Raw genomic sequence first — 24,050 nt, forward strand, 5'->3', positions numbered from 1 at the left:
GAGAATGGATTCTCTTTGCAGGGTATTTTTAGCAACCACATGCTTCTGTCTCTCAGGAAGCAACAGCTGAGACAGTGGAATGGGGAAAGCTGGTATGCATATTTCTGATCTCTTCCACTGTCATCTGTCTTTTTCCAGAAATTAAACAATGCTGCTTTATTTTTACCTTCTAGGAGATGGGCGCCGTATTTAGAGGCAGGGATAACAGGGAAACACGTGCCTTGAAATTCTCAGCATCCTCTGTTGCCACCAGAGCCTGGAAAAGGGAGTCACTTCCCAAACGCCAGCAGCAACGGGTACACAGAGCAGCGTGACAGGAGCTGGAAGGACAGCAGCCATTCAGCACCAGCTGCGGAAGCATCTTAGATACACAATTTTGAATGCACAAACCTCTATGAAATGGCACTGCATTTGAGAGCTCTCCCCACCTCCAATGCTCAGCTATGGAAGAGATGGGGGAATTTGAGCCACCTGAGTGGAAAAGGAGGATCCACCAGAGAAACCAAACCCATGAGAAGCCAGGCCCTGGCTTTGCTCTCTGCCCCCAGCAGCCAGTACAAGATCAGGGAGACACAAGGCCTCCGTGTATAAAAGTGAACCTGATTGTGGAAACTGAACCCAGCCCCGATTGTCATTCAGCATTTTTTTTTTGTCATTTAATAGCACTTCATGGGACTGGTTCCTGCTAATCTCACCCTTCTACCCTTAGGAAACCTGATGCTATTTCCTCCTGGATTTCTAAGCACAGCACAGATATCAGTGTTTGCAAACCTCTTCCCACACATCCATGCTGCACAGAAAAACCTGTCTGATCAACAGGGGAAGTGAGGTGCAGAGAAATAAAGAGGGTAATTCCTGTGCATCTCATGACTGTGAAAAAAATGCTTTACCTTGCCAAGGCAGTGGGAAGTATCATGCTCTGAAGACAGTCACAGAACTGCTCAGCATCTTCTGCTAAAAGCTTCTGGCAACTTTCCTTCCCTGTGAATGAAGTATGGTATCACACTTCAGCACAAATATCCCGTGTTATAGTTTGCCCACATGTGCCGAGAACAAACAATATCAAACGACAACGCCATAATTCAGGGTAATCTGGCTGTCTGTGTGATTATGAGCAATCTTCTCCAAACAACCAGACTCTTCCACTCATCCTGAGGAGGGCCAGAACCATCACAGATCCATCAGCAAAACCTCCCACCATTTATGCCGTGCAGCACAGAAAAGTCACTACAGGCAATTAGACCACACAAGCAATTACGATTTTCATTGCAAAGCTCTACTTCTGTGATATGTGATGTCAGGATGCTCTGGTCTCATCTGTTACCCATGTTTAATTCCACTGGGTGTAAGCACCTTTTAGATACATGTATTTGCCAGGAGTAATTGGGTGCTGATTTTTTTTTTTCCCCAAAAACCACAAGTTGGAGTGCGGCTATATTGAATCCAGTCATTAATCACATTAAATACTGTTTCTGATTCCCAGATAACACAGAATATAGAATAAAATAGAACAGAATTACAAACAATATAACAAAGAATGTATCTTTTCAAAGTAACCGTCTAAAACCAATGGATCAAAGTCATTCCAGGGCAGAGTTACAAAAGACCTGGTCTCTGCACGGGCAGTCATCTGTCGCGTACCCAGTACAATGCACCCATCACACCTTCAGATCACAAGAAACACCACATTTTGGCTGAGACAGAACGTAACAAAAGTCTCATTTCTCCCCTTTCAGCCCAGTGAATGCCACAGTGGTGTGTGCTCAGCCGAGTCATATAGTTTGATCAGCCATCCAACTGCACATCACACCCCCAGTACCACCAGACCATGGTTTCAGACCCAGCTGTGTGCAAAAATACCGTGGTAAAACTGTCAATCTGAAGAGAAAACACTGAGAAAGTTGAAGAGGACCAGGAGAGGCTGGATACAGCGATTCTTGCTTAAATACCTATTTGGAGCAGTGACCATACCTTCAACCTCTCTGAAACACACTGAATTTCAAAGCCAGATGGAGAAGCACACCACTTCTGGAGGACTGAGCAAGGCCAACCCTTCAGCAGTGGGTTATTCTGTGCTTTGGATCTGTCTGGATATTGGGCTGGAGTGGCAAGTGGCCCTGTCCTCCTAACAGGAGAACAAACAGCACCCTCTACTGCCCTCCAAAAATTAATCCGAAGTACAGTTTTATCAAATTTAATCGCTGCAGTGTACTGACAAGTTATGAATTAAAGAGAAAAAAAAGAAAAAAAGAGGGTGAAAAATCCTGTCCTAGGCAGGTGCTCCTCAGACTCATCCTGTCATTATAATTCAGCTTTAAACGTTAAATGTAATCACCTCAGGGTGAGGGTGGGCTGTGCAGCCCAGTGAAACCCCTTTTTGGAGTGACAGGAAACATTTTGGGGGAATTGGGACTGCACATTTTCCTCTGGGGGCTGAGGGGGATTGGCCCCTGACGAGGGATGGATTGATGGGGTGATGGAGGGGAGGGCCGGCTGCTGGTTTGGCAGCAATTTGGGAAATTTTGGGGGTGTTGAGGGTGCTGGGGGCAGAGGGGAGCCACCCAAGGCAAGGGAAGAGGCCTGCAGCTACTAGTAGCTGTTAGGCAGAGTTCAGGCAGTTACTACTAGTTACTAGTGAGCCGCTAAGGTATTACTAGTAGTTACCAGGCAGCTATTACAATATTACTAGAATCTTACTAGTCGTTATTGAGCAGTTATTAGGCAGTTACTAGGCTCTTACTAGTAGTTATGGGGCAGTTATTAGGTACTACTGAGGCAATTCTGAGGTGGTTACTAGTTGTGAGGCAGATACTATGCTGATACTGTAGTTACTAATAGTTATTGGGCAGTTATGGGGCAGTTACTAGTAGCTATTGGTAGTCAGTAGGCAGTTACTAGTAGTCCCTAGTCAGCTCGGAGGGCCGTGGGCCGCTGGGGGAGGCCGCGGCCCAGCCGGGCCCAGGGCAGGCAGTGAGGGCGGGCTGGGGGCCGGCGGGACCAGCCGGGCGGGGGCCCCGTCACCTCCCGGCTGGATTAAAGTCGCCCCGAGGGGGTGGTGAGGGTGGAGGGGGGCAGCCGGCCCTCGGGAGGAGCTCGTTAGGGGAGAGGCGGCGGCTGGGGCTTGTTAAAATGGCCCAGCCCTAAAGGCCCCGCCAAGGCGGCCCGGCCCGGCCCAGCCCAGCCCAGCCCAGCCCAGCCCAGCCCAGCCCAGCGCGGCCCGGCCCCACTGGCGGCTCCGTGTCCTTTAAGAGCGGTGGCTGCCTGCTGGCGGTGCTGGGCTCATGGCGGGTGGGGCGGTTGCCCTGCGGCCTCTGCTCGCCGCTCCCCGCCGCGAAGGTGAGTGAGGTCCCGCCTGCAGAGCCACCCGGGCCCCTCGGGTCGTGAGGCAGGAGGTGGCCACAGGGGCCTGGGAGAGTGTGGTAGTGCTGTTCCCTCTGTGAAATAAAGTGTGTTCTTATGATGCCACGATAGAAAAACAGTAGGGGTTTGATGACAAAGGCAGAAATTAATGAGGAGCGAACTGCAACGAGAGGCTTGTCTGTGTTTTGCGTGTGGAAGGAGCAGGTGGGCTATCTGTAATAAGATCAAACTGATGTGCAGCTTGTAAAAGGTAGTTTTCTGTTTAATTTTTCAGTGCAGATGTCTTGTTCTAGTTTCCTAAATTAATCTTATGCTTCTGGGACAGTAAGATGATAAACAGGTTAGTTTTATGTACCAGACCTGTTGATGTAGAACCCTGGAATTTCGTCTGAAGTGTGTGGCTGAGAAGTGATGGAGACTTTCCATGTCCTCTCCTCACCGGGTGATCTCTCTTGAAATCTAGCAAATAGCACCCAAAAAACAAGTGTTGGGCTTCCAAGCCATTAAAAACTGGTATAAAATACTTGCATGTTGAATGGCTTTGGTCAGTGGTTTATAAACATTGACCACTCAGTTGTATAATGAAAATCAAGTTTAAAAAGAAAAACCCACATACTTAACCATGTATAAGCATGGAGGTTTTTTTAAATATGTGAAACATCCATTAACAGCAGATTTCCCCATTGTCAGTTAAATTTAGTAGTGCTCTTGAACAGAAATAACTGGAGTGGAATTAATCACTCTGTTTAAAAAGCTTGCAGCTATTTTAAGCAGCCAGCTTTCTGGAGGAAAAAAGCAACACAAGTATGTATGCTCTTCAAAGAAATATACTTGGGGAAAGTTAGGAATGCAGTCTTGCTATGTTAGGTTTAAGTTCCATTTTTCACACATGTTTGTTGAACTGATCACGTTCCTGAACTCCAAAATGTGCTTTGGTGCATTAGCAACAAAGCCTTTAACTTCAGAAGTACTTGGACCTCATGGGAATTTCAAGGGATTTTAAGGATCTAAAGGTTGTGTTTCTTAAATTCTTAGTGTTTAGAGGTAGCTCACACACTTATGTTTAGTGCACAGCTGCTCCAGGTTTTGTCATGAGCCAGACACAGCAAGGATTGCTGGTTATGCGTGTCAGTTCATACCTGCACCGAACAGCTGTGGAACTGGATAGTAAGGTAATCTCTGGTTGATAGCCTGTCGAGGAGGGAGGGTCTCCCTTTTCTTGAATACAAAATTAGCAGTGACTTTTGGTTCTGGAAACTTCCTGTGGCAACAGTTCTGGGTAATTTTTCCACATGCACGTTCACACCTCTTGGAGCTTTTTGTTTGTTTTAGCTAAGGGGTTTCCTTTGACTCAGTAACAACAAGATAAAAAGCCTTGGTACCTGTAAGAGTGTAATTAATTTGTGGTTATAACCATGCATCCTTTTTCAAGACTCAGTATATAGCACTTCTGTTATAAACGACTAATTTCCCCCTCTCCTTCCTTTTCTGTTCTCCCTTTGTTTCTGTTCTACACATATTCACTTACTGGAGAGGAATAAAAGGTCCCAATTCACTAGTTATATGTCTCTCACCCAACCCGTCTTAAATAGCACTGGGAGTAGGCTGACAAATAACATTGCACAAGCTACTATTGTATAGTCGTTGGGGAGCATTTATATATCAGAAGGGTAAGTAACTTGTCTTAACCTGCCTCAGAGTATACCAAGTGAGGACTGGGAGGTGTATTTCTTATAGTGCTCTTAAGATATGAGGAAGATTAAACCAAAACAGAGTGGAAAGGGAAAAGGGTCTGTTATCCTAAGGAAGTAACTTAATGCCTGGCAAGGCAACTAGCAGTTTATCCTGCAGTGTTTAAGAAGTCCAATTCATTACATTCTCATTCAGAAGGAACCAACCATCCAGCATAAGCTTGATCAGCCTTCTGTTACACCCTAGTCACGTTTTGACGGTGTGTTTAAAGTACAGCTGGATTAAACTATGCTCACAAATGTAAAAAAATTGAAGATGTGTTTTCTGAAATCCTGAGCAAATTATTGCAGTAAAAATGATTCAACACTTTAAAAGAAAATTGCAACTTTTTTTCTGGTAAAAGCAGAATAGCTGATTTGTCTGCCCCAGCTCTCCTGGGTGTGATGGGATGCAGGGAGCAGAGATCAGTGTGGTGTTAGCAGGGACAGAAGCGGAAACAAGGACTCAGGCCAACAGGGAGAAAAATTAAGAGAATCACGTAACTGTGTTTCAAGAAGTGGACACCTTAATTTTATTAGTAGTGATTGATATATTGTACTTAATGGTTTAAAATATTTTCTGTGTCCTGACTGAGTTCAAAGCACTGAGAGAAGGCAGAGTGTCTTGTTACGTGTTCACGCTGGGCAAAAGGGGAAGCCTTGTGTTTCACATCAACTGCAAACTGCTTTTGTTGTGTCAGGGAAGATCGCAGATCCATCTGGCCATCAAGGCTTTCAGCACTGTTTTGGCTTAGCTTGTGTATTTGAGGTTTGGGCAAGGCTAGGTTTAACCCCTGTTTTGGTAGCATGGTTGTGCACCAATGTGTGTGTGTGTGCAGAATTAGCCATGTATCTTCGTCAAATGTGCCATAACGTAGCATTCAAAGATGCATATAAATGATTGTAAGTTAACTTACAGCATTCTGTAAGGAAAAATCGTATAGTTTGTGTGATGAAACTAGTCTTTGGAAACATGCAGCACTGGCATTAACAGCATTGGTTTCCAAACAACAGAGTCCACTTTAGTATTTCATTTTTTTAGTATCACCTGAGCTTTGAAAACAAAGCAAAACTAAAGAAATCATTAAAAAGGATATTCAGTGACTAAACTGGTACTAAATTTTGTCTCAGCTACTACAGGCTTGTTTCCTTGGGGAAACGTCTTTCACCTAACTGCAGAAATCAAAATCTGTCTGGTTCATCCTCCCTTCCTTGTGTAGGAATACAGTGCTGAAATACCACAGTTCCATATATTTGATAAGGGTTTTAAAGTTTGTTGCCTTTACCTGCCATTTCTAATGTGGTTATCTGTGGGTACTTGAGTTTATTTCTAAATTGCTTTCTGCCTCCCACTGTACAGTCACCATGCTTGCCTGCTGTACCACAGCCAAAACTGACTGGATTTCAGTGATGCTGTTTGCCTGCAGTTTCGGACAGTTGATACCCTTAAGCGTTCAAGCTTTTGTTCATCTTTCATCCTGTTACAGAGTAGGAGTGTGACTGCCTGATTTCAAGCAATAGAGTTTGCACATCATGTGAAATTGCAGCCAGTCAGCTGAGAACTGACTGCGTGCAGGTCCTGCCTTTCTTGCTTGCAGAGTAAAGTAAAATTAATGTAGTGCACGTGATGTAAATTAACCTGTTGTACTTTGCAGCAGGGACAGGCTTCAGCATGCATGCTCAGTTACTGTGAGGCTGACAGGTGGTAGCCTGGTAAGATGTGCTAACCCCATTGCTTGTGTGGATGAGCCTTGGAGACAGCAATGAGAAAGGGCTTTTAAAATGAGAAAATATGTGGGTCAATATTTGCTCTTGAGGACTTGGAGTTGTTGAGCTTGATTCACGTATATCCATCTATTTTTCATTAAAATACTATGTTTGCTGTTGGCATTTGAGGGTGGAATTTGGCTATGTCATTTTGTGGGTTTACTACCTTGAACTTGAAAATTTATACCTTTGCCTTAAGGGATTTGTCTAGCCTAGACTTTTTCTTTACTCCATAATTCTGCTTTCTATCTTCTCTACCCTCAAGAATTGGGAAAGAAAAATTAATAATAGAGTAAAGCTGGGAGCATGTCCTTTTTAATCAAGTGGTAGAAAATCCTGGGCTGAACAGGCATTTTAAAATTACCTGGTTTCTGATATTTTAATTAATGTTAGTATTTTTCCTACCACATTTATACTGCCCCAAGGGTAGACTTTTTTTTCTCCCTGCCTTTTCTACATGGCATGCCACAAAAATTCCTCTATAATTAACCCAGTAAAAGTAAGAAAACAGATAGCAAAGGTTTAAAGTTAAAAAAACATCCTTGAACTTCTCTCAAGTAGTAAAATATACAAGTATAATAATGTTAAAATGTCCCTGAGCCTTCTTACATCAGTGTTTTAATGCCTTAATTGAATTGCTGTTCCACTGAAGAACATGGAAAAAAAAAATAATTTTAAGTGCTGGATGTAGATCGTAACTCAGAAACAGTAAGCAAATTGTTACCTTTCATTGCAGACACTGTCTCATCTGTAATTATTAGGCAACATGTTTGTTTCCAGATTTCCAAAATCCACCTCTGTTATATGTATTTTTTAAAAATCAAAATATTTGAATTGCTTCAGTTTTCTTGTTGAGAGGTGCTGAGCACCTGCAGTTCCCATTGCCTTCTCAGTGCTCATATTTCAGTGTTTGAACATTAACGTAATCAAGTTGATCCTGTTTTAAGAATGTCTTTCATTGTCTATTGATTTAGGCTGGGTTTATTCTCTACATTAAAAAAAAATGTATAAAACATACTCTGGAAAATTACTGTTATAAATGCTAACTGAATAAGGAAGAATGGAAGTCTGTTGGGTATGGTGGATATTCAGGTGATGCTTGATGTTCTCTACCTTCCTGTGTTACTCTCTGTTATGCCACACTGCACTTAGTTTTACTTCATACAAAGTATTTAGCTTCTGTGTCTTCTGAACACTCTTAGAAGATGCCAGTCAGAAAATCATACCAATAAAAAGTATGCTGGGTTTATTGTTATGGTCTACTTCTGCTTTAATAACAGATTTCTCTATTTACTCAGATATTTTAGAAGTTGCATGGAGATAAGAATGAGACATAATTTTTATGAAAGTGGATGTGTAGGAAGCTTTTCTTGCACCAGTCTTTGTAAAGTTTGAGTGGCTTTCAGTATTTAATAAATCTTCAGTGATTCGTGTCTTGTCTTTATGATGGAGGACTTGTGAGAGTGAGACCAACTCATTAAAACATCAGATTTGAATCAGATTATTAGGTTGCATCTCAATCTCAAGCTTAAAAGGTAGCATCATTAAAAAATAAAATTATGCAGGAGAATGCCAAGTGTGACTTAGATGGAGCACTGACTTAGAGGGAACAGTAATGAAGCAAATATACTGTCAGTATTTCTTCAAAGAAGAGTGGAAGACATGATCATTTCACCCTATGGCTTGCTTCTGCAGTCTTTGCAAACATCTGAAAATACACTAATTGCTGGTGTTATTAACTTGGGCACAGATCTGATGGGAGTTGCACTCTTGAGGTGATGGCACCGTTAAAAAGAGGAACGATTCCCTCTCCTATGTAAGTGTGGAGCAGCCACCACAGTGAGAAGTTACAGCAGAGGTGTTAGCTCACTGAGTGTTTTTCAAAAAGTTAACATGTAAAATACATCTTAGGTGGGAAGGAGTTGTGTCCTTCTCTGATACTTTCTACTTATTTTATGTTTAAATAGCAAGGTGTTGGCAGCTGGCATCACTTACAAAAGTACTTATTTTGAAACACTTGTTCTCTAAGAAAACCAAGGAATTTAAGCTAAGACTGTTCGTACCCTCACTGAAAACAGTAACTTAAAGTGATGCTGTTTATGCTCATTTTGTTGTTTAGGGTAATATTGAAAGGGCTCATCAAAGTGAGAAACAGTTACATTCACAGGAATTACTTTTAACTCATCCCTTTGCAGTAGGTGACTTAATTTCTCCCATGGTACTCTTGGTGTTCTGTGCACCACAGAGGTGCACAGAAATGAAAAGCAGAGTTTTCAAGCTTAAATGCATAAATACAAGCATACCAACCTGAGAACGTAGGTTTGGGGGTGTGGACCAAGTTTAACAAGTAGGCAGCAAAGCTGAGCATGGACCCAGGGTCTCCCAGTCAGACCCTCGTGCTGAACAGTTGTGGTTTTTTCCTTTTAGTCACTCTTGGGGGCAGCTGAATTACATTAACAGTTAAGTCCCTCTTTCCATAGGTAGCTGCAGATTTGATGTTCACTTGATCTGTTCCTTAGGTCTTGAGTGAACTGTTTTTATTGCAGTCCTGCAATGCCATTTTAGCATAGGCATCCAGAAGTATCTATAATCATATGTTTATAAATCCACACTACTAAAACAGCGATTTGGGTGGCTGGGGAATTAGTAGTGGGATAGCAAACAGTCTTAGCATTTAGCTGAAACATGACCAAAGCTGGTGCATCCCTTTCTCCTGAGACATGCATGAGATGAGATATTTAACACCCAGATCATTCTGAATTTAGCACCAGTAAGGGGCTCCCTTTGGCTGTAGCAGTGAAGAAGACAATGACTAAATGGGCAGGGAGAGCCAAAGCATTGTTTAGGGCGAGGTTGCGTGATATTGCAGTTGGTGATCACTTATTAATTCTGTGGCCTGTATAGGAAGGCAGCTTTCCAGTCTGTCTCTGGCATCAAGAGCGTTTGACACAGCAGACAGTTGGAAGCGATGCTGCTGTCTGATTTCAAGTAGGTTTCTCAAACTTTTTCATAGTGTGGAAATATAACCTGTCTTGAGCATCTTAAATGAACCCACCTTGTGCCATTTCTCCATGCAGAGGCCTTTCCAGCCTCATCCTCTCACCTTTTTCTACCTCTCTCTGCCTTCTCTCTTAGAGCTCCATAGCCTCTGTAGTGTATCTGGAATTGCAATCTTGAATTGTAATAAGAGCTGAAGTAATCATAAGAAATACTATAGTAACTGCTAAGAATTAGTAGTCAAAAGAATTGAAAACATTTTATTCCTTTATTTGAAAAGAAAATTTAAAACTTCACCTGTTTTTCTAGTTTTCCCTTTGAGACTCTGCTAATTCTAACATGGATTATCACTCAAGGTAGCAGTTGTCTTCCAGGTCTGCTTTCTTTGTTCTTGACAGTCCAACAACAATAATGTTTTCTCTGTGTGTGTATGTGAGTATCTGCTTTCTTTAAGGACAGCTTACAAGTTGTACATTCGTGGAAGCCGAGACTACCTTTCACAATTTCTTTCTGGGCATGCAAGTGAGCCGTGATGAAACAGGAAGATGTTACCTAGTTTCTTGGCTGGATTTTCCCTTTATGCCTGAGTGGTACCTGAATGCTCGTTTCTCATTCTATCTAATCAGCCAGCTTTGACAGGTACATTTCTCAGCCTAGTTCCCTCTGAGAAGAAGTATTTCTTAAGAGTTTAGGAAAGATAACTGGGCAAAACAAATAGTCCAGGTGAGGCAGGTGGTATGTTGGTGAGCTGATAATTATGTCTGCTTGAAATAAGAAATCTATAAATACACATGGTTAATTTGTGCAGCCTCATGTTTCTGTAATTGTCCATTGCCATCCTGGCTCCTTCCTGGTTGTGTGCATCCTTTTGCTGTGGTCAGCCACCTTAGATTGGAGCAAAAGCTCTGTTTTTTTTTAATCTTTGTACTACACCCATTGGAAATGAGCTCTAATCCTTCTTGGTGCTTCTAGACACTTCCAAATCAAGAGCTGCACTCTTGTTTTCAGCCCTGTGTGGTCATGTATCTTCATGTGAATAGGGCACCCTCGAGACCACTGAAGCCCCAAAGCTAATCAATTTAATCTACCATATGAGACCCTGTGTCTTTTAATGACAGCCTTACCTGATGATAACATCTATAAGCACCAACAAAGTTTGAATCTTTTGATTGCCAGAAATTCCTTTATGTGTGTTACTTCACTTTGTGCAACCTTTTAGATCTGTGGAGTTCTCTTAATATTTACTGTTGCTATAGTATGTCTTTCCTGAGGACGTCAGTGGACTTCACAAAACATGAGATCTCACATGATGTCTGTGGCAGTACTAAGTACCATAGATTTCATAATGTAGCTGGGAAGATTGTGACAAGGACAAACACATAAGACCTATTAAGAATCACATGAGAAAATATTGTCACTGGGTCATTAGTAAATAGGAGGTGTGCGCTGGATTAAAGGACTCCAGTGCAGATAGTCCAGAGACTTATATTTTTCTCCAAAGTATGGGCTGTTGACAAATATAAATTGGGGGGTGGGTGGGGGGGTGTGTGGAATAGACTAAAAATAAGGGAAAAGTTACACTGAAAGTTACTGGTTGACTTCATCATGCAGCATGAACACTGATTTTTTTTTTAAATAAAAGATATAAATCTCATGTCTTATTTCTAAAACATTTTTATCTGTACCCTTTTATTAAGGAGCAGGCCTTTTATGTCAAACAGTAGTTGGTCTGTTTTGTGGTGAACCGTTTCTTAGTGACAAAAAGCTGATCCAAACAGTTGCTCCAAATTCACGATACCAATATCTGAACATCTTTGGAGGCACAAAGGTGACAAAGTCAGTATGGCAGTTCTGCAAGGCTACTGCTTTTGATTGCTTCTCTGAAAAGTTTCTGATGGCATGATTGCAAATGGTATGATAAGCTATTTTAAAAAAAAAAAAAGTTTTGCTGGTGGGAAGGATGTCTTGTGAATCTGAAAGCTGGAGACCTCAAGTTCAATTTAATATATATAGGACTGTTTGCACACAGGCAGTGGTGGCATAGATCTCCCCGTGCTCTGTCACTTCTGTGCATGGCAAATGGTCTTGACACATAGTTAAAAGAAGAAAGGGCAGACTTGTCTGTGACCCTTTTCCCGACTCGAGCAGAGACGTGTCATTTAGGGAAGAGGGCTGCTGATGTGCGTGTTTATCACTGAGAAGGAGCCTGCAGTTGTCCAGATCCAGCTGAAGACCATTTACAACCCACTGCCTGGTGTTTATTCCCGAACTTGTCTCCATGCAGTTTGTTAGAAGACCATGTAGAAATATGTTATGCAAGGCATATATATCTGCCTAAAAATCCGCTAACTATACAGAAAATAAAAAGGCTGTGTTTATATATACAGGTTTTCATGTGGTTTGAGTTATCAGATCAGGGTTTTTAAAAGTGGCTGCTCTGTGTTTTCAGAAGTGCTGGGTAGCTGTGCTTCTTACCCAACTTCAGTAGCAGCTGCTGTATCCTTTTTGTGGATCAGTATGTTCTGCCCTTGTTTGGCTTAAGGAAAGCAGGTGAGGTTATGGTGTGGTTGGCTGCATCACACTAACAAAACTGCAGCTGAACTCCCATGCTAGTGGCTAATGTAACAGCAGGTGAATGCCAAGAGCTGCATTAAAGCAGCTGGTCTGTGTTCCCCAGCTGAGTTACTGTTTGGAAACCCTACCTGTTTCATGTGATATGTGTTAATCTTGTGACCATGGAGGACAAATGAGTTGATCAAACCTTTAAGGTTCTAAAATCAAGGCAAATGTTGTGAACTCTGTGTCTTTATTTTTGTAGATATTTCTCTCTTGGTGGAAACCAATTCTTGGGCTTAACAACTCTATAAGGGTTAGACTGATGTAGGAGACTTCACTGAGGTTATTGTAGCTCTGTATTCATCACTGCTGACTCAGATAACCTTATCTTGAGAAAAGATTGGGGCAAAACCAGAGGGACAACAGTGTTAAATGAAAAATGAAAAGACTTAATGTGAAATAGAAAAGACAACGTTACATAGAGAAAAGAGAACCAAGATATGATAAATTTACAAAGAATCTTAAGTCCTGTCAACCTTTTCACAATATTGAAGAATGAAAATAGCTCTTACAACAATGAAGAACAATATTTAGAACCATCCCTAGAATATATTTTAGTGCAATTCATCTGTTACTGTAAAATGCCATTGAGCACAAGGAGACAACAGGGTTCAGGACAGCTCCAGGAGGCACAGTAGAAGCTACTTGGACAACCAGACTTCTGGTGCCTATAATCCAATCTTTTCATTGCAGTGGTTGGCCAAGAAAAAAGGCGAACAAAACCACATTTTTAATTTCACATTATGTTTTTAATTTTTCACAATATAATGCTTTTAGGGTTTTTTGGCTGGTTCTTGTCTGCTAAGAAGGCTGGACAGTTCACTGCAAAGTCAAGGGAAATATGCATAGACTACTGTCTGTAACTAATAGAAAGAAGTCTGTCTTTGAAACGAAGATATATTTTCCAGTGAGAAGTTATGCAAATTGAAATAGAGTATATACTGCCCATGGTAATAACATTTCATAGAGTTATGCCTAGTTGCATTGTGATTTGCCTTTTGTTGTTTTTCTAAATAGAGAATATTGTTCCATTTATTTTTCTGCAGGTAGCTGTTTTTACAGCTCAGTACACTTGAGTAAACTGGTGCAATTTTCCTCTGTAAGTGGCTTTTTCTGCTACAAACATTGGCAAGTCGTGCGTTTCAGGTGCAAGATGGACTTTCATCTAACTCCCAGAACTAAGTCACTGGATTTTCTTGTGTGGATCAACTCAAGTTATCATACCCATCTTTCACTCCTCTGCTTGAAGGGGCTAAGCTATGTGAATCAATAACTAAAATATTGAACATTTCTGGATGACTCATACTACAAAATAGAAAAGCTCTAAAGGGCTAATCACCTGGCCATTGTACCTCATGGAAATAGAGTTTTTAATTAGAAAATGAATTCTTATATTGGGGACTGATGGTAAACCATACCAGACAGCTGCATTTTGATAGCCAGTTGTTGCAATCTCAGCCAAAAGCCTCATCAGAGCCAGTTTTATTAAGATTTGTATATTAAGCAGTTCAGGAGTGCTGCCTTGGGAAAGTGAAGTGGGGTTCACCGTGTCTGAGAGAGATCTCTGCATCTGCCACTCCTCAGGTTTTGTCAGTGCCCGTGGAGCTGCTGATAGATTTTCCAGCTGGTTGCACATGTTAACGCTGGCTTGGCAAAGCAGTCTGGCGTTCCTTGTTTCAGGCTTCCATGGCGCCTTGCGGTGTTACTGGCTCAGTTGAAGTACATGTCATACAGCTTGTAGTGAAATTCATGCTCTGGTTTTTAAGTGGCTTTTTACCTGTGCAAAGATGACAGGCGTGTTGTCCAGGGCAAATGCGGGGGACTGGGTAGACTCTAATCCTTCCTTAATCAGTTGTGATCATCCCACAGCTTAGCACCATTATTTAGAGTTACAGAACACAATACAAAGTTGGTTTTTTTCATGTTCCCTTGGTCTTTGCTTTCCTCTGACAGGGGACAAAGAGAACAATCTTTAGAAATAATAGTAAAAGCTGATTGCCTTTAGAGGTTTCTACATGCCTTCTGGCACTGAGCCTTGAGGCCACAGGGAGCAATGCTTTCCTTGCCCACAATCTCTCCAGGCTTCGTGCAGAGCACAGAGCCAACTGCTCCACATATGGCTTCCAGGATGGCCCCTTGGGTAAGCTTAGTGGGAGTAAGCTCAGTTAAGACATCACAATACTTTCCCCAATATTTTCCCTTTAACCTCAGCTTCATTTGAAGAGCATGCTTTACTTGAACTGTCGATTATGTGGCTTCCTTTAATTTTGCTGTAAACTTGGTTAACTTTGGCTTATTTTTAAGAGCAGAGCATGCTAAAAAGTGAAATTCTAGCTTAATTGAAATTAGTATGACCCACTGGGGATGAAAAAGAAACAAGTAGTCTTACAGTTTGTCAGCAAAGAGAAAGTTTTAGTGGTACAGCAGCATGGGTAAATTTGCTCCTTGAAAGCATAGCCTGAGAGGTATGAAGTGTTTCAAGCAATATGAGTTAAACCAGTTTCCCAAGTGAATTAAGAGGAGAAGGAACATGGGTAGTGATGTAGCTTTATCTTTGTGAGGTTTTTACTAGCACAGCTATGCTCTTCTGAAGAGTATGTTTAATTTTCTTAACTGATGTGATGTTGATACTACTTCAAGTGCTTACTAGAGCATTTTCCCCCAAATCAAATGTGCCTGCACATACAATTATTCAGAAACAGCTTCAAGCCTGGGCCAATTTTAGTATGAGTTAAAGGGTATACAGGCCATGAGTTAACTGAGAAAAGGCAAAGAAAATCAAAACAAGCCACTGGAGCAGTTTTTCCCCATATAACTAAAACAGTTAAATTGTTACAGGAGACATAGATACAACCTTCCTAAGCATCTGAGACCTGGCCCTTCTCATGTACTGAGCTACTCCCAGACTTTATTTAAATTTCTTGTTTAAGGAGTATTCACATATTTAACTGTGTGATCTAGTCCGGTTAAAATCCTTTCTAGGCCTTTAGTCAAGTATTTCTGACACTGGCCTATTTGAAGAGGACTGAAAACCCAATGAAGAGTCTCTATCTTTGTTTTTAAAGGCTGGGTACTCTTATAGTAATACTTTATAAGTCCAAGAGAGCAGTACTTCTGTAAGTAGGAAGGTTTAGGTGGCTTTACAGCGTTGCTTTGAAGCCAGCGAGGCACATTGTGATTCAGTGGGTGAACATTAGTTCCTTCATCCTGTGCTGCACATGAATATTGAAGTGGTTTATGTTTTGTGTAAGCAGAGACATGCAGGTATATCTTGTCCTAAGTACTGGCTGATTTTTGACTTTTGTTCTTTCCGTTTAGATGACATTTTAGATGAAGCAACAAGGAAAGACCTTTTCACCAACACTTTCTGTAAGGTTTGTGGGGCTGTGCTGAAGTCTGAGTCTCAAAGGACATCACACTATAAGGTAGGCTGGAAAGGAGAATTTTTCCTAGTGAGCACTGGGACTTTGGTTTGTTTGGGGTTTAACCATTATAAAAGACTTTTTCTAGTGTGTTTCTCAAGGCTCATGCTAGCCTTAGACATTAACCAGACTTGAATGTTGTGGAAGTTGCGGGTTCAATGATGGTGAAGGGCAATCACCAGCATATTGCAGCATGGTTTTGGAAGGAACTGAGCAGGTTCAGGCCATGCTGTGTATGGGATTGAAGCAGATATGCACCATGTGAGCCAGAACACACGTATGGCACGGGGCAGTGCTAGCTATAGAGGATTGAGCTTGTGCCTCCTGACGCTTCACCCAGTGATACACATGTGCTGCTCTGTGCACTAGGTTCTGCTTGAGGCAGGTTGTATGAATGATGCTGAAGGCACTTCTTGGAACAACTGTGTGCCTTGGGATATTGGTGTAGGCAGGGGCAAGCGTGCTTTGTTTTGAAACTTGATCTTGAGGGGTTTACAGGCACAGGCATGTCTTTTTCTTTCTTCTTAAAATTGTTGAAGTTTAAAATGTCATTTGCTGTCAGAAGTCTTTCTTACTACTCACATTATTAAGACTCAGACCTTGCAAGGTGTTGTATTTACTTACTTCAATTTAACTTAAGCAGAAGTTATGCTGTCAGAACTTCACAGAGTTCAGACCCTCAGTCTGATCTTCAGTTTCTTGGATCCAAATCCAGTGGAGGATAATAGATGCAATTGTAAAGTTACCTGACTCTACCATTACAAATCAAATTGATGGAAATAACTGACTTTTTTTTTTCTCCTCAGTTATATTATCTAGCCAGGTATGTTAGGACCCCCTTCTCTTTGATAATATTCTTATAATATCCTGCACTACTTCTCAGAATCCTTAAAAGACATCTGAAAAGCATCAGACCAGAGAAGGCAAGTTACTACTTTTGCTTTGTAGGTTACCACTGTATAGGGTGGCGTGTGGGTAAGTGTGTTACAAATGCAAGAGTTTGAAGGTTATGGGTTGAGAGAACATCTAAGAATTAATTGCATCTGAGGGAAGTATCAGTTAACATCTAATTTTAGTTACCTGGACTGTTGTATCCTCAGTAGAAAGGTGTAGAAATCTCCATAGACTGACTCCAAGCTGGAGATACTTTTAACTCAACTTCCAGTGAAACCTATTTCTCTTCACTGACTGTACAGGGAGACTAAACTGCTTATTTAGGGAGGTAAGTTGAGTCGTGCTGCCTGTCATTCTTCTGGACATGGGACAGCCTTGATGTCAAGCCCCCAAGCTTAGTGATAAAAGAGCACAGCAGACTTGCTCTGTGGTGTGGCTGCATTCCTTTCCTTACCTATTTTAGTGTCCCTGTTTATAAGGGACATGTCAGGATTTCTGATTGCCCACACAGTTGAGAGCAGATGACTCTGAGGGCTGCTTGAGGCAAAATGTTATGACTAATGCTAAGTACTATATTATTGATTGAAGTATAGTATTGTTACATGAGCTGGTGTTTGTCCACTTCTGGCTCTGCTTTATACAAATTCAATTTGCAAATGTTGAAAGCAGTTTTTGACGGATGAAGTCCCAGTCACTGGATATATCGCTCCTTGGATCCTTGCTATTGAAACAGGAATAATTCTAGTCTCTTCCCAGGGCAAAAAACATGCTCAGAAAGTGCGTCTTTACATCCAAATGCATGGTGAGAAAAATGAGAGGCAGGAGCATGGCAAACAGAAGAAAACAGATTGTGTCAGTTTTCAGGTGATTATTCCTTGTCATTGCTAAATAAAACGTTTCCTTGTATGCTTCAGTGAATGCTTGTAACTGAGCTTGCCTTTATCTGGTTTCAGATGGATGGGAGTAGAGTAGTGGACAGAAACAAATACTGCAATCTCTGCGGCATGTGTTTTACTTCCCCAGTTGTTGCTCTGTATCACTACTTGGGAAAGATCCACGCTAAAAAGCTGAAGCAATTAGGAGATCAAGCCCTCATGCCAGCACCACAGCCTGTTTCTGGTAGGAACTAAATAGTTTGCTTTGCATGTGTTTTCTTATCATTCTGAAACAAATACAGAAAAGTATCTTCCTACACTTGCCATGTCTTTATGCCTTTCTATATTGCTAAAGTTGTGGAGCTGTCTTGTGGTAACTCCTTAGGTGAATAAACAAAGATACTACCCTGTGCAGCTTTGGAAGCCATGGAATCCTTATTGACTGAAACTAAAGGCAAATATTTCTGGCTTTTTCTTTTAATGAAGGGCATTTATTGTTGTTCTGAGAAGTCACTTCAGTCCATCAAGGTGTTCCTCTGGTAAATTAATATGATAAGAAATTTTTTACAAACAGTTAGTCCGTGCACAACGCTTAACTGGTGTTAGTCCTGTACAAGTTGCTGAACTGTATTTAAAAATGGAGCATAGTGTATGTGCTCTGAATGACCCTCTGCAGGGTATATCTCTCTTCTCAGACTCTATAAGGACCTTAGAGTGACCAGCCATCTGTCCTAGTTTTGACTGAGATAGAGTTGCTTGTCTTCCCAGCAGCAGGTACTAGGATTCAGTGTGAGGATAATGCTGGTAACACACTGATGGTTTAGTTGTCGATCAATAGCGCTTATCCAAAATTAAGGATTTTTCAGTTTCCCATGCACCTCCTCGCTGGCAGAGCACAAGAAGCTGGGAGGGAGCATGGCCAGGACAGCTGACCCGCACTAGCCAAAGGGCTATTCCATAGCACAGAGCGTCATGCTGGGGGTATAACCCGGGGGGTGGGTCACTGCTCGGGCACTGGTCAGCGGGTGGTGAGCAGTTGTGTTGTGAATCACTTGTCTTTTCTTGGGTTTCATTTCTGGTTTTATTATATTCCTTTTCATTACAATTGTTGTTGTTGTTTATTGTTATTATAGAATTTTCTAAATTCTATTTTATTTACTGAACTGTCCCTACCTCAACTCATAAGTTTTACTTTTTTCCAGTTTTCCACCCCATCCCACTGGGAGTGGGGACGAGTGAGCGAGTAGCTGCGCTGTGTTTAGATGCTGTCTGTGCTTAAACCATGACACCATCAAACACAGCTGATTTTTAGGTATTTAATGGTGCAGTTTCTGAATATCCCAGGGTTGTATTCCTTATCAGTCTGTACATTCATATCCTTGCAAAGACTCAGATATTTTATAGTCTCTTGCAAGTAGTTCACCACCCATCAGACTGTTCTCCTTTCTGGCTCTGTAGTTCTGCAGTCACCTGTTTTGCTCCATGGAATCGTTTTAGCCTTTCCTTTGCTGTGCTGTCAGCAGATCTATCCTCTACTTCCCTGTCTCCAGCTTTACAGAACCCATCAGCTGAGAAGCCCTTGCTGCCTTCAGAAGCTGGGGAGTCTTCATCATCCTCCAACATAAGGTTGAAGTTAAATGATCCAGACAAGTACTGCAAGCTCTGCTGTGCTCCCTTCAATAATCCACTTGTGGCCCAGCAGCATTATGTTGGTAAGAAACACAGAAGAAATGTAGCACGGAAAAAGATATTGGAGGAGCTAGGAGACAAAGCTCCCCCTGCAGAATCCAGCACAAATGGTAAGCAGAACTTGAGCAAGTGTTGTGATCTCTTGAGTGTAGCTTTGAGTGATCTGTTCCAATTTGTTCAAATAACTGCTCTGGTATGTGCAAGGAAATGATAGTCTTCTCCTATGTTACAGAACAAGTCCATTTCTTCCTTTCTGCTTGGTCTATGAGCTGCTAAAGTTCTGTCTCTGACAGCTGTAGGCTGGAAAATATTTCTTAGTGACTTGGAGACCTAAATCCAGTCCTCATCGTTCTGCAGACAAATTCAAAGTGTCATAGAAAATAGCCCAGTCCCCTAAATCCTAAGCCAGTATCAGTTGTACCTGTGTCATTCTGAGGATGCTCATCCACCTTGTTCTTAAACTGCCTGTGCTGGAAACTCCACAACCCTCATAAGAAACATCTACCAGGATTTACTGATCTTTACCTTCTCGATCTTAAAACCTTCTACTGACTTTGAACTTGGTGCTCTCTGACCACAATGTATTTCTTCACTGCACAGAACAAGAAGCAATTGAATCATTTATTTCCTTTTTGTTGCGTTAAATAATTGAAAACTGATGTCATGTCTTCCCTTTATCTTTTATTCATGAAACTGGTTGTCATAATTATCTCAGTCTTTCCATATAAAGAAATTTGTTTCCTAAACAGTCATTGTTCTCTAGCCTCCGGTCAGGGCTGTTTCTAGCTCAAGCACTGTGTCCAAAGCCAAAGCCCTGTCGCTGTGCAATTTCCATTAGTTTTGAGGGGGGCATTGTCTGGTCCTGTGCAATAGAACTGTTGATCCTTTCTTTAGTAAGGAATTCAAAATCCTACCTGATAGTCAAAAGTCACTGTTATGCTATAATTTAAACAAAGTAATGTGTTTTGATGCAAAGCAATAACCCGCTAGAGTTAATGCTGCATTTTGCTAAGGGATAAAGCTCTTGGGTTTGCATGGGGAAAAAGGTTACTCACTGGTTTCAGAATACTTAAGTCTATGGATGACACAGCCTGTAGGAGAAAAGAAAATGACAACCTAGAAAACACAAGGGTTTTCCTCATCTGACCTTACCTTATATTTGACTGAGGCTTCGTGTACCATATTCATAATGTACTGCACTGACAATTCTCTGAGCATCCTCACAGGGTTGAACCAAGACTGCATGAACATTTGAGCAGGTAGTGTTTAATCTGATCTTACTTTAATTAAGTCTGGACTTACTGGATTGGTATCTACTGGTGCTTGCTTTTGGTCAGGTATTTACAATAGTATTTGATTTTTCAGTACAGTTCATTCTCATCAGCACACGACAAGAGTTTACTGGAATTATCTTGGATCACTTCAGTCATCAGAAATACTCTTTGTTAATGTTTAAACCGTGGTTACACTGCAACTGTACACCTCAGCAGCTCTCTTCATAAATATTCTAGTGTAAAATTGTAGCGGACACTTTGTATCTGTCTTTAAACATTGTTTATGGGAACATTGTGTTAGGACTCTTGCGTGGGCTGGGGTCTTTTTGAGTTTTGCCGTTCATTTGTAGTCTCTCTAACCTGCGTGTTCCTTCTTTTCAGCCATTGGGGTTGGCTATTATATGTGCTCTGTCTGTAAGGTCACTCTTACATCTGTAGAAATGTACCAGGCCCATGTGCATGGACATAAGCACCGAATCAAGTAAGTCAACAAGTCTTTTGACTATTCCTTTGTAGTTTGTACTTTCAAACTTCATTAGCCCTGTTGTCTGTTAAGTGACTTTGACAGGGTCACTGGGTTTGTGTTATGCTTTGCTTTGTTTTTTGTTGTTTGGTTCACTGGTTTAAAGGGGCACTGTTCGTTTAAATATAATATTTGTGACTGAAATTCAGTCTTAGAGTTCCCACAGTTGCATCTTCAGTGATAACCCCCAAGGTGAATGTCCTGAAACCTGTACAGTTTTCCCACTTATTTTGCTGTCTTAGGATAGCAGCACTTGTTTTGGTATAGCATCTTCAGTGCTCAGCCTAGAAGGAAATGGTCTGAACTTGAAGGTTCCTACTGACAAGGCAAAGAAGACTTTAATCCTAAGAAGTGCCAAGTCTCCATCAATTGTGTTGCTTTCAGGATTCATCATCATGCATCTTACATTTGGCATAAAATAATTTATGGGATAGATGATAGCTCTTGTACTTCCCCTTTTACCCAGAAGAGTGCTTGTAGACTGTGTTAATGGCAATATGGATATTCTGGTGTTTTAAGATGTACTTCTTAGAGATTGCTGTGGAGGCAGGCTAAATATCAAAACTGCTTACATGTTAAGCATTTTGATAAGATCTATTTTAAGTGAAGGTGAAGGTAATAATATAACCACAAGAGACTGATGTAGAACTGATATGATTTTAAATGTTTGTTTAGTCAACAGAATTAGAGTCCCCAAAACCAGGAGTGTAGGGAACTGCTACAGGCCTATCTGCAGTTTAACAAAATGAATCTATAAAGCTGGCGAATTAAGCCAAAACAAGATACATTTAAGGGATGGGTCTTCAGAGCAGCCCTTTCCACTAGGGATATCTTTGTCATCTAACCACTTTATCTTCCAGCCTGAAGAAAGGGAGAGTAGAATATAAACTGATAGGTAGTTTTGCCTTGGGAGCACATTTATCTTGTTTGGGGGGTTTTAGCAATCCAGGTTGGTTGTTTCTGTTCCATTTTGTTTCTGCTGTTTCTGCAGTTTGCCTGAAATTAGTGTATGCAACTGCTCAATAGAATGAATCTCATAAAGAAATTAGTTAACTTTATTATTTGACAGTCAGTATATACTGTAATTGCTTCTTATCTGCAGCTAATTGGAGATTAGTTAGTAAGACAGAATCTTAAATTTTCTTTTTAAAAAGTAGTTTTAAAACTGTATGCAGTCATTTTAAAAGCATCTTATTCTACCTAGGTCACAAGAAACTCATTTGGTCTTCATGAAGTTATTCTGGATTTTCAGTTTTCACAAAGAGTAGAATCTGTTCCCTGTAACTTCAGCTTTAGTGATATGATCATGTGTAATGGGGTCCATGTAGTTACCCAGAACAACACACTTGGAATATGTTCTTTTTCTAACTCTGAAAATGATTTCTGTTTTTTTAACTCAATAGATGCTAAGCAAATTTTTCAGTATTAATAACTAAGACTTTCCATCCAGTTTATGCAGAGAAACAGCACTTGCCAATCTCAAGAAGAAATCAAAGAAAACACATGACTCCTTTCAAAATGAATTAACAAATTACCTTGAAGTTCAGAAAGCTAGAGATCTAGAGCCAAGAATGTATTTAGGAAAAGCAGAAGAGGTGGAGTTTCAAGATAAAAATATGGAAGGAAGAAGTGACCTCGGTAAGGTTATATCTTCAAACTTTAAGTATGAACAAGGCCAGTGTTCCAGCTTTTTCCTAGAAACCCAGTCACCTACAAATACTGGGGAAAACAGCTTGCCAGGCTGGACATCAGCTTGTGAGCATGCACTAGAGAAGATACCTAGTTGTTGCTATAACAAGGAATATGTTAAAGAAGAGCAAACATCTGAGGTGGCTACCATGAGAGATGAGAGCTTCAGCTTGTTGGTTGCAAAATCAAAGGACTGCTACAAACTTACGCTTGCTTCTACCAGCTCCTACAGAAAAGAACAGAAATTTCAGATAAAACATTCTGAGGAGGAAAAATGCATCAATGAAGAGCTGAAGTATAAGAAAGCAGCCACAAAGCAGAAAAGAAAAAAAAATAGTGAGGATACAGATTTTAGTAAAGCAAACGAGAAGCAAAAGCGAATTAAATTTGAGATAGGCTTGGTAAGTGAGAAGAAATCAAGACCTTATAAAGACAAAAGACTTAATGAAAACCCCGCTGAGAAAAAGAGAAAAAAGGGTAAAAAGAAGCCACAGACAAATGTCAAAAGAGAAGAGGAGCTACTTTGGGATGAATCTGTCTTGGGATATTGATAAAGACTTTGCTTAGCTTTAAACAGTTGATTCTGTTTGTAGGCTCACGTAGCCATTTTGTACCATACTTTGACTTCTTTTTTTTAAGCAAAGTTTTTGTTCCAAACTGAAAGTGAGAAAAAGCCTGTCCTCTGAAGTTTTGGGGCAGTAGGTAGGCATCAGTTTTTAGTCATTTTACGCATGCAGCAGCCACTGCAGTGACCTGAGTTTGAAAGTCTGTAATCTCTTCTGGAAAATACCACAAATAAGGGTCAGTATCTAACAGAACATTGTTGGCCTTTTGCCAAAATGTATGGTTTCTTTCTAATATTAATGGTGCCTACTGTTGAGGCTTCTGTTATATTTCCTGGGAAAGTACATAAACACTAGTGTTCCCAGCCATGTCTGTAACCATTTCTCTGACAGATGTAACAGGGAAATGTGAGAGGCTTTTGATTTCAGATCCTGTTAGCTGTTGGGTTTTGTTTGGTTTGATTTTTTTTTTGTCACCCAGTTCTGAGTGGAAAATGAGTCCTATTAAACATGCAAATGGTTGTCACATATGCGTTGTCTAGTAGATTTTTCTCATCATCCTGATTTTTAGTTTAATTTCGGAAACATAGAGAAGGTGCAGTATGCAAAAATAATTGCTAACATGAGGCTACATTCTGCTTCATTCACTCA

The 24,050-nt window shown here is 40.9% G+C and overlaps 1 protein-coding gene across 1 annotated transcript; it reads left to right on the forward strand.

Moving 5' to 3' along the window:
- Nucleotides 1-3,281: 3,281 nt before the first annotated feature.
- On the forward strand, nt 3,282-23,387 carry KRCC1 (lysine rich coiled-coil 1). The gene is made up of 7 exons (XM_074904133.1): nt 3,282-3,336; nt 15,789-15,895; nt 17,543-17,650; nt 17,740-17,905; nt 19,212-19,460; nt 20,991-21,105; nt 22,598-23,387. The coding sequence occupies exons 1-7, from the start codon at nt 3,282-3,284 to the stop codon at nt 23,385-23,387; spliced, it is 1,590 nt and encodes a 529-aa protein (XP_074760234.1).
- The last annotated feature ends 663 nt before the right edge of the window (nt 23,388-24,050 follow it).

The sequence above is a fragment of the Athene noctua genome, chromosome 4 (genome assembly GCF_965140245.1).
Source record: "Athene noctua chromosome 4, bAthNoc1.hap1.1, whole genome shotgun sequence".
In the NCBI taxonomy this organism is placed as follows: domain Eukaryota; kingdom Metazoa; phylum Chordata; class Aves; order Strigiformes; family Strigidae; genus Athene; species Athene noctua.